This window comes from Phycodurus eques, chromosome 22 (assembly GCF_024500275.1).
Source record: "Phycodurus eques isolate BA_2022a chromosome 22, UOR_Pequ_1.1, whole genome shotgun sequence".
NCBI classification, from domain to species: Eukaryota; Metazoa; Chordata; class Actinopteri; order Syngnathiformes; family Syngnathidae; genus Phycodurus; species Phycodurus eques.
The window spans coordinates 8,948,919-8,959,960 of NC_084546.1; the positions used below are offsets into that span (position 1 = coordinate 8,948,919).

The following is an 11,042-nucleotide window of genomic DNA, read 5'->3' on the forward strand; positions in this document are numbered from 1 at the left end:
CTGGGGCTGGTTTGCCAGTTCAGGCCCTGGATGACTTGCTATGATTGGTAGAACCATGAATTCAGCTCTTTACCAGAAAAGGGGAATGTTCGGCCATCCGTTTGTGACCTCGAACTGAAGCGCAGCAGGACAACGATCCAAAACACACCAGCAAGTCAACTTCTGAATGACTTACATGTAGATGCCACAAGATGGCGGCAAAGCACGACATTAAGCTCCTCAACTCACTTCAACGCAGTTCCTTGGCACCAAGATGCCGCCAAAGCCTGCTGTGAAGCCTATTTGAATTTGCGATTGCTGCGCCGTAAATACGCGGGGGTCCGCTGAAAAGTTTGATTTGTTCCGTGACCGGGGTAATACCTCAAAAATAAATGTCCGCCCTTGAAATGTATTGAAATGCCATGAATCCATTACAGGCCTTGAAAAACACCACCATTTTTTGGGTTACTTGTTTTAATAAAGAGAATTGTATTGCTGAATTGGCGTAAGGATTCTGATTCTGACATTTTTGGGCCCAAAATATTTGCGAGCCCCTTATGTACAGTAGATCATGACCTGCGGTCCCTTTGTGTCAGTCTTCAAACAGCTCATTGTTAAGGGGGGTGTACAGTATAAGTTTGGTTACCTGTTGCAACAGCTATGGACCAGATGGCTCCCTCCCTCTTCTCAAGAACTTGCCACATTCCGAGAATCCTCCAGTCGGGAAATCCAGAACGGTCTTGTTAAAACATTCCTGCAGGAATGGGTCAGGTGTCCGGAGAATGACCTGCGCAGTAGCAGGAAATGTTAATTTCCATGTAATCCCCTCATTCAGTCGTGGTGGTGGGTTGGGGGTGTCAAAGTGACTGAATGTCGTCCACTTCCTGGGGGGCTCATGAGGCGTCAGACGTGAAATTGGCGTGACATGGAGAGGATGAGGACAAGGGGGATTCGGATTCCATCTGAGTTCGGGCAGGTCTTAACTGGCTTCTCCTGCACCGCGGCGGGCCTGTCAAGTCAAAACAGATGACATCACCACGCAGGAAGGCTTATTGCATACGGGAAAACCAGGGCGAGGAAAATATGCTTTGATCCAAACAAACACACCTTGTAGCACTCCATTAGGGACACCTACACGCTGTAATGGCAACCAATAAAAGTGCTCAACGTTGACTGACACGGTGAGAGAGGTATTCATTGCATAATATGTTTAATATTATGCTGGTAGCGGCACGGTGGACGACTGGTTTTAGCACATCCACCTCCTAGTTCTGAAGACACGGGTTCAAATCCGGCCTCGTCTGTGTGGAGTTTGCATGTTCCCCCCGTGCCTGCGTGGGACAATTCCAAAAACATGCACGGTAGGTTAATTGAAGACTCTAAATTGCCCGTGCGCGTGAATGTTTGTTTATATCTGCCCTGCGATTGGCTGGCGACCAGTTCAGGGTGTAACCCGCCTCTCGCCCCAAGATAGCTGGGATAGACTCCAGCACGCCCACGACCCTAGTGAGGAGGATAAGCGCTACGGAAAATGGATGGCTGGATTGTGGTGGTTCAGCTGCACTGCATCATACTGAGAGGTTCCAAATTCCTACATTTTGGTCACAATTTAGCACTTAATCCATCACATCTCTCCTTATTTGTGTTACAGCATCCTAACAGTGCTGTCGGGTTGTCTTGTTTTGAGACTAACTGCAGAAATGCGTTTGAATTTAGATATTTTAGCTTCACATAGGTGGAAAATAGATTTTGGTTTTTTTCTCCGAGATGTAAGCTTTTTTTTTTTTTTTTCTTTTTTTTTTTGGCGATTGCCAATGCGATGCAATCAATAGGCGGATCCTACCCCCTGGTGGACAAATGTGGTTGAAATTCACGTCACTCACAAGTCAGATGAGCACAAATCCCGGAAGTATTAGTTGTTGTTGTTTTATTTAATTAAATAATTGTTTAATAAATTGCAATTGAGCTAATTATAAATGATAAGATAAAATAACAAGATTATTTTATTATCTACTATTTTTCGCCATCCACAATTCCCACGAATGACCTGGACCGTGTGTCGTTTAAAACAAACAACAACAAAAAATCGAATACAGTCTGGCCCTAGACCTACAATGGTTTTGTATCCTCTGCAAAGTTGTGTGCACGTTACTTTATTTAAAAAGTTGGTGTTTTGTCACAATTTCAACCGACTGAAATGAGGGGGGGGGGGCGGTCAGGTTTTGTCACAAAAGACTATGATAACCGGAAAAAAATCTAAAAGTTTCCATAAGTTGAGGTGGTATTGCATGGAAGTCTATCTGTGCAATCAAAAACTGAATTTGGGCCACATAAAGAATACAAAAGCGCTCTGTTGGTTATACGCTGCTTTTGCATTGAACCTAATACATAAGCAACAAGGTTTGACTTTAATGTAATCCCATTTGAAATATAAAGCATAAAGTGGACATTTGTGGCGACAGTAATAATTTAGCCACGCAGACAGTTCATTTGTGACACGTGACAATGGCGTGACGCCCTTCTTAGTCGGACGTCTCCATGAAATGACATCATCTCACGAGCTCCTCTTCGGCCAATCAGCACCTTCGTTTTGAGCACCAAACACTTGACGTTAGAATTGCCACCTGCTTGGATACAGACCGTCTTGACCATGGACGGGGCTTGGACAAATGCGGTAATGGAACTTCTTTAATGTTTTAACAATCTTTTGTTTAATCCTTGTTAATGTTATAGCTACCTTGTAGAATCGTTTCGTCAGCCAGAAACACCCGTGACGAAACAACATACGGTGTAACCACCGCTAGATACTCTTACAGCCTTACGTTTAACGGGTATAAACATAAACGCCAGCAAAGTGATCTAAAAATAATAGAATTGATGCTGGTGTAGACCTTTGGAACCTACCGGTAAACACACAGATACTCGTGGCGAGCTGGTCACCATGACAACGGCGAAACCAGCAACCGTTAACCGTTCAGGCTCCAACTTTGCCATCTATTAGCGTCAAGTAACAACTGCTCTGGTCATGTCCGAAATCAGGTGTGTCCGCACAAGCAGTAAGAGTAATTAGATAACTTAATGTGTGACCTAGTTATCAAGATAACATAGACATTAAAATAGCTCAACCACAGTGATAAATTCTTGTTTATGGTCAAGCAAATTTGGTTCTCGTGAAAGAACATTTAATTGTTCTGCCCATCGCTGCTATGGATAAATAAACAAAGTTACATTACTTGAGTAGAATTGAACTTTATTGTCACTGTCACAGGAACAGTGAAAATCAGTTGGGCATCTCTTAATTTGCAGCGTTGCGTTACAAAATATTATATATATATATATATATATATATATATTCAGTATGAATGAAATGAGAAACAGAATTAGAATGAATCTTAAGGATTATTATTGTGTAAAAAAAATATTATTTTGCATTATTTTTACATTGCTTGACACATTATTTTTTATTTTTTGACTCTCTGCTGAATGTTGCTCCAGAAGTGTCTCAGGAGAAGTTTCGAAAAAATCCCCAGGCTTTTCTGCTCTGTGATAAATGGTAAATGCGAGTTTTCCTGATCCTGACTGCTGCCAAGTGTTACACCGTTAAATCACAGTTCACCAACCACAACCCCAACGCATCACGTTCAGAACCTGCAAATTCATCTATTCACTGATTTAAAAAAAAAAAAGAAAAAAAAAAAAAAACATTTTTGTAGAATCTTCTTCAATAATTTCTGGGGTTTAAAAAAATTCTAATGCAATAATAATGGGAATAAATTATCCGCTGATTTTAGCTATTCGCGTGCCGGTCCCTATCCCCCATGAATAGCGGGGGCCCACCGTTCACTATATACTTACTGACTGTAATGTCCTTGCATGTGGGAAAGGAGAGCCTGAATCGGTGATGCGCTTTTCAGTTGTTGATTGAACGCCGGGAGGACAGTAAAACACAAACACAATGAGCACACATGCAGAAGCTGCTGTCGGTCACAGCTCACGCCAAGACACTCACAGGCAGACTCCCTATCCCCTCAGCTCGCTGACGTCATCACCCCACGACACCAGGCCCCGCCTCTTAAAGTCACATATCTAACACACATACTACAGTACTTTCAATATTTTCTCTACATTTTATACTTACCATTTTGATTGTGTTCAATTATGTTTACAATGTGTTTAAAAACACTCTCTTTTAATACTTTTAGGTGTGTTTTATGTAGTTGGGCGGGGTAGGACTATTACAAAAATGTTCCTCGTGCGTTTTCAACAATCACGAGTGGGTCTGGAACGTATCGCTTCACTGTATAGCCACATATGAACGGTCGTATAATTTAGGAGGAGATTGTCCAGTCCTTTGAAAAATAGTATAAAATACTGCAATGAATCTTTGAATTGTCAACCAACTCTATGATTCCAGGTCGTAAACAACATGAGTCCACCAGAGAGAGCGTTCAGCCAGCGCCGCTGAGAAAAATCAAGACGGCGTACCGAAAACGTAGTCAAGTTGAAGGTCAGCCTGAAGAGCATTCTTCTGTTTCAACCAAAGCAGCAGCGAAGAGGCGAAGCCACCACAGCGCCAGCTCTGATGAAAAGTCAAGACAAGGAGAACGCCCTATCATCTCAAAGTAAACCCAAAACGAAAACCAAAATGAAGGTGTGCAACGCTCCTCCATTGAAGAGGTCAGGGAGAAAACGTACTCCCACTCAATTTTACGCTGTTAATGACAAATTATCTGAATCTGAAGCAGCGTCCAATGAGAAAACTATGCCATCTCAAAGAAAAGCCCAAAAACGATCTGTGCAGGAGCCCAAAAAGAAGGTGCTCAATGCGCCTCGATTAAAGACATCAGGGAGAAAACGCACTTCTCAGTTTTCTGCTGTTAATGACAACTTAGCGGAGTCCAACTCACTGGAGGAGGAGGAGGCGGAGGCGGTCTCTTCTACAAAGAGGAATAAACAGGACGAAAGGAGGCCCATGCAGCAAGGCGGGAAGCTTCAAACCAAGAGCCGCGAACCATTGATGCATGCAAAGGCTAACACGAAGTTGAAGCAGTCTCAGGAGAAATCCAGTCGAGGATGCGCCGCGTCCCCTCAAGACCAAGACGAAGGCGAGTGGACACGGGAGGAGCTGGCAAAACTACAGCAGTAAGTCTCAGTGTTTCTTAACCTTTATTAAGCCAAGGTACACACGGGGTGTTTCCGAGACGTTCCAGGACTGTTGTCACTGAAGATATATTAAAGGCGTGGCACAGAAAGCTGGGAAAGTGCTCAAGGGGGATTACTTTGAAGGAGACAATTAGTCCTTCCTAGTTTGGGTTTGATAGCTTTTGTGTCACCAGTGCTCGAGCTTTTCTGACACACCTCGTACACTACTCACAAAACGTTGGCTTGGAAGTTTCGGATGAATCTAAAATACACATTTCTCTTATCTTTCTGCTTCGCTGTTCACATTTTGCCATCACGAGACTAAGGCGACCCCTAACAATTGATCAATAGTAATTCACTGGCTTTGAGGCATCAAACAGGATGTTTGAACTACTGACCCGCGTAAAATTCTTTAGCCGCAACTCACATCTGTGCCCATGTACTGCTCTATGCCAGGGCTCTTTCCAGGTATCCCTTGCACATGCCATTCTACTGGACAAAGGTGGCCACGATGGTTGGCACGCGCTCTGCGCAGGAGTGCCACGACCGGGACCCGGCTTTGCAGGACTTCCGCACTCCTGTGAAGAGCAGCCGGAAAAAACAAAACAAAAAGGGAGAAGCGCCAAAAGCCACAGGTAATGAAAAGCAGCGTTTGGAAGATATCTTCGGAAATTCAGTTGGGTAAAACTACCCCGTTACAATTTATTTCTCAAGGTCATATCGCTTTTTACATTTGATGACATTTCTTAATTTTGAATAAATGCATCAACAAGACTCTTTGATTTTCCCTCTAAAACAAGTGTATTAAAACAATAGATGGTAATTTTAGGAATTCAGCGCATATTTGTGCTTCACACAAGTAATAAACTGATAGCAAAAAAGGAAATATAAATACATCATGATAAATGTTTTGTCTATGCATTTTTATGTGTGCAGTGGAAAGCATGACACCATTTTGCCCCTTTGAACAATATGCACAATTTAGACAATATCACTTTATATGACAAACCATATATAATTGAATGTTCCATTTAAAAAAAAAAAAGTCCAGAATTATAAAGATGAAACAATTCAAAAAGCAATGTTCTATCATGGGTTCCAAAGTGTAACTACTAACTGGATGTCAGCCTTTTCCAAATCTCAGACAAACTAATAGATTGCACATTCTGTTTTTGGAAAAATATGTTTGAGACGGCGGCACAAATGGCACATGACCAGAAAGAGCTAATCACAAGCGTTCATTGTCCTTGTGGGACGAGAGTGTACAAAGCGGTATCGGAGCCATACCCGGCTGGGGAAAAAGTAGCAATTTCACTAGAATAAAGTCGCTATATTACGACCATAAAAATAACAGCTCCGTCGAGGACTGTCAAGGATCTTACGAGGTCATAAATATTTAGTTATTAATTTGTCGTAAACTGCCAGTCCACTACAAGGTCATAGAATTACTTATCACAGAATGCTGTAATTGAGTACAAACTCTGGTGAATGCCCATTTTTCTTTTCGGACTACTTCTGTTCCAGACCTTCCCGTCATATCGGCGGGCACGAGAACCTTCAAGAGAAAGCAGCAGGTGCGTCAGTTCCAGGAGGCCGTGCCCAGAGAGAACATGAATGACGCCTTCAGCGCAGCACAGAGAAATTGCTTTGAGGTGGGCGTCGCTTCCTTCTTTTTTTGCAATGAGTCTGGTCTCTAGCCAACCGTAATTGAGCCAAGGCGCATGTGCATTATCATATATTTTAGAAAGATCTCACAGCACACACCATACAACAATGTCACATAAAGTAGACACTGTGCTGAAATGATGATAATTGATTTTAACGATTAGAATTCTGTTGTATGAAGGGCAAGGGTGGACGCACAGGTTAATTGTACCTTACGCCATCTAGTGGAAGCGCATTTAATTGTTCTTCACGTCACTACAGTTTACCTCGCTGGCAGAGATGGACGGAATTAGATTAGAGATGAGCTAACCCCCATCTTCCTTCCCATCACGACGAGTAGATCTCGTCCATGAGTTCGTCTGGAGACCAGGACTTCATAATGGCCAACCTGGAGCCCCTGACACCTGTTTCACCACATTTCTCTCCAGTGAAGTGTCTCTACACCAGTCCTGGAATAGTGGATTCTCCAAACAGGTTCTGTCCACACAACTCAGAAAAGCATTGTCAATATTAACTGTTTCCACCCACTAATAGCGACTATTTTTCAATAAATTCGCACTTCGAGGTTAAGCTGGTGCTCCAGGGACCCAACTGGTTGTATAAAAACAAGAAGAAGTCAATTTCCCATTGTATGTCCGCTTTAATAAAAATGATTAAACCATTGTATTCGTCTAGTGTCCATCAGTTTTGAAAAGTCGGTCACTGTAATGTCACATAAATTTAAACTGCTATTCCTGTCCAACCATAATTTGTTGAGGTAATACACTATTAGGATCCTAGATTGGTGTCCTTCAAGATAGGTCCTTGACTTTGTCTGTTCTGCGGACTAATTCGATTTTTCCTTTTCCCTATTTCAAGGAACGACGAGGAGAAGTATGTTTTTCAACTCCAGCAACTGATAAAAGAAAATCGGGTCAGAGGCCGCAAACCAGTTCCGGCGAAGGTACTCGTTACATCCTGGTGCTTAATGCTCAGTCAGTTTTAAGAAGCAGGTTGCTTACGACTTTTGTTTTTAACATCCCTTTCAGAACTCCGTGGCCTCACCATCAGTCAAACGAACAAAGGGACAATTTGAAAACCCAGGTCGGTGTCGTGTGCAAGGTACCCATGGCGGAGCGGATTGCGTGAAAATCTTTCCCGTCAACTTCATCTAGGAAGCAAATAATACAATGACAACAAATAGCATATAAAAATATATTTAAAAAAAAAAACATTTCTAAAAGAGAGAGAAATAAAAAGACCTGAAGAGAATAAATTAAAAAAAAAAATATATATATATATATATATATATATATATTGGCTGGATGTAGGTGTACATAAAATTAGTTTTCTTTTAATTTTTTTTTTTTTTTTTTTTTTAAACAATGAAAATGTCATTAGCTTCTAACATAATACCAACTCGTTTAATGGTATGAATTCAAGAAATAATTTAGATTTTATATGAAATGTGTGGAAAGTGCTTTCAATTTGTAGTAGTTGAAAGACAGACAACTGCTTTTATACACACAAACAAGTTACTACTACATGTGAAATGCTTTATAGCTTCTTTCAGCCCTAAAGAATAAGAAAAGTATTCGTCCACCTTGAACCTCTTTTTCCCCCTCAGGAAACGATTCTTTGGCCGTTTGGGAAATGTTTCCAGAGAAAGCTGCCGCGTTGTCTGACAGTGGGGAAGAAGAGGATTTTTACTTTTCTGACAATGACTGATACTACTTGAAACATGTAAATCCAGCAGAACTATACAACTATGATATTTTCATTTTCTTTATCAAACTGAAGCAATAATAGCCATTCCCTGCATTTCACTTGAATCGGTTGATTTAGTTTAGTTTTAGTTTTGTTCGTTGAGTTTTAGTTTACCCTGGCGAGTGAGTGAAATGAAGTCTTAGGTTAAGTGAAGACTCAAAAGTCTGAATTATCCTTCGGTGTGAAGGCAAGTGTGAATGCTTGCTTTTCTATAGGCACGCTGTCATGTTTTGCCATTGAAAAAAAAAAAAAAAAAATATTCACACCAAAACAAGTGTAGCCACTACAAAAGATTGCGATGAAAATTTTTTTCTGTAACATTTTTTTTCTTTTTTTCAGCCTTCAGTTTTCAACTTTGGAGCACTCTATAATAATAAAAAAGCACTTTCACTGACAAAAGATGGACATGAAGCAATAATCTGAAGACTGACAATGCAAAACTCATAAACAATATCTTCGTATAATATTGTATTTTTAATGTCTGTATATTTTTTTATAAAGTCTGTTTCAGCACAAATACATGTTTTGGCGTCGATAAGGCTTTTTCTACAAAGCCAAATGCAAATGTTTTTGGGCTGTACATGTAATGGTGGCCGACAGCAGAGGGCGCTCTACTTCCTTCTCAAAACATGAAAGCGGTTCACTTGCGCATAGCCCCTCCCCTCCATGCCAAAATGCTGTCAATATCATATCATATAGAAATTTATGAAGTTGAAACTAAACTCTGATTAAAAAAAATAATAAAAGCACTGTGACTGGAAAAAAAAAAGGATCGCCATGAATGCATGAAACGCGTCTTAAAATGAAGAAATATCAATATACAATATAATACTGTTATTTTAAAAAATAAAATTCTTCAGTGCAGTGTCCGTCAGTGTCAATCCATTTAATGTTTTCCATGCCAATATTTAACAGTTGTGTTCTGGAGCTGTAGATTTATTGCTTTTGAATAAATAGTTACGACGGAGCTCTGAAAAGTTGCCAAATATAGCTCCAGTCATCATGATGAGGAAAACCGTACTCTGCATTTGCATGAGACAGAGCCGTCACCCCATAACCGAAGAATTTGAACCAGTACGACAAGCGGATGTTAAAAAAAAATATCAAAAAAAAAAGTCTACACACCCCTGTTCAAATCCAAGGTGTTTCCATCCATTCATTTTCTGTCCTGCTTATCCTCACCAAGATAAATCATTTCAAAACTTTTTCCACCAATAATGTGACCTTCAACTCAATTGAGAAAAAAATAAACATTTAAGAGAGGGGAAGTTTAAAAAGAGAAAATGTGGTTGCACAAGTGTGCACACCTTGATTACTATAACTGTGTTCAGAATTGTGCATCCATCCATTTTCTACACTACTTAACCTGTTCAGGGTTTACGAGGAGCTAAAGCCGATTCTAGCTGACTTCTTCACGTGAAAGCCAGACTACACCCTGATCTGGTCGCAGGACACACATAGCGAGAGACGACCATTGACACTCACACTCTTACTGAGTGGGAACTGAACCAATGCTGAGCCTTCCACTAGAAAATAAACACTTGCGTGTCATTTGACCAAGGCAGCGCGATTGAAAAAACGGGGTATAATAGCCTTGAATGATGGGTTTAGTTCAGGTTAGACATACTCGCTCGCTGCCACCCGGAAGTAGTACCCTGATGCAAATTGTTTACACAGACAACGAAAAGGTCTGTGGAGGGAATTCGTACCTGTGTTCTCCTCCAAGTCATATTTCACAACATTACTTCAACGCTGAAGTCGGTTCTGTCAGTCATTTGCCCTCGGAATTGTTACCACCGGCGGCACTCGTGTTTACAAATACCACAAATGGGTTCGGGTTCACAGGAAAGGTAATGCATATGTGCATTTGTGTGTGCGTGCGTGCTGGCGCCTCCCTCGAACCCCTTGGGGTTGTGTATGGGCTTGTAACAGCAACATTCCTCCTCTCAGCTGCTTCTGAACACCACATTCCAGAAAGACAGGGGCAGGATGGATGGGAGGGGAAAGACCGGGTGTGCATGTGTGTGTGTGTGTAAGGGAGAAAGTCAAGAGGGGATGGTTTGGGAGCCATGTCAGTAGGATGTTGTCATAGCTAACTGTTGTGGGGCCCCCTCAGCACCACTGCGAGGTCAAATACAGTAAAGAGAAGGAAGCGGGTGTTGCACTCAGAAGACCACTTTCTTGAAGGAAACATGAGGGGGTTAGTCACAGAAAAGAAACTACATTCTGATGATGTCATGTGTCAGAAGGAAAAACATTTTTATTGAGGATAACAAGTGGAAATGCGTTTGTGTTCACTGTAACAGCATCCCTTCCCTCAGTCCAAATTCTGAACAGACACTTTGTTGTTGTCACGGGTAGGTCAGGAACAAGAAAAACAAAAGACACTCCTCATTTGTTTTCAGCGGAAGAGGTTTAATGATGAAGAGCGGTGTATTAAGCGATCGAATTTGTCTTCTGTTTGTGTCCCCTTTTCGAAACTTCCACCATTGTTGCCGCAGTCCAGAGCA

At 41.4% G+C, this 11,042-nt stretch overlaps 1 protein-coding gene across 2 annotated transcripts; it reads left to right on the forward strand.

Annotated features, from left to right (window-relative positions):
* The first annotated feature begins 2,567 nt into the window (after nt 1-2,567).
* On the forward strand, nt 2,568-9,295 carry LOC133397272 (mis18-binding protein 1-like). 2 transcript variants are annotated; one of them, XM_061667948.1, is made up of 8 exons: nt 2,568-2,653; nt 4,394-5,121; nt 5,578-5,756; nt 6,646-6,773; nt 7,127-7,260; nt 7,645-7,729; nt 7,815-7,887; nt 8,393-9,295. In XM_061667948.1, the coding sequence occupies exons 2-8, from the start codon at nt 4,562-4,564 to the stop codon at nt 8,491-8,493; spliced, it is 1,260 nt and encodes a 419-aa protein (XP_061523932.1). In that variant the 5' UTR covers nt 2,568-2,653; nt 4,394-4,561; the 3' UTR covers nt 8,494-9,295. The 2 variants fall into 2 exon arrangements, with proteins under 2 accessions (XP_061523932.1, XP_061523933.1); XM_061667949.1 differs by having other exon boundaries at nt 7,815-7,869.
* Nucleotides 9,296-11,042: the final 1,747 nt, after the last annotated feature.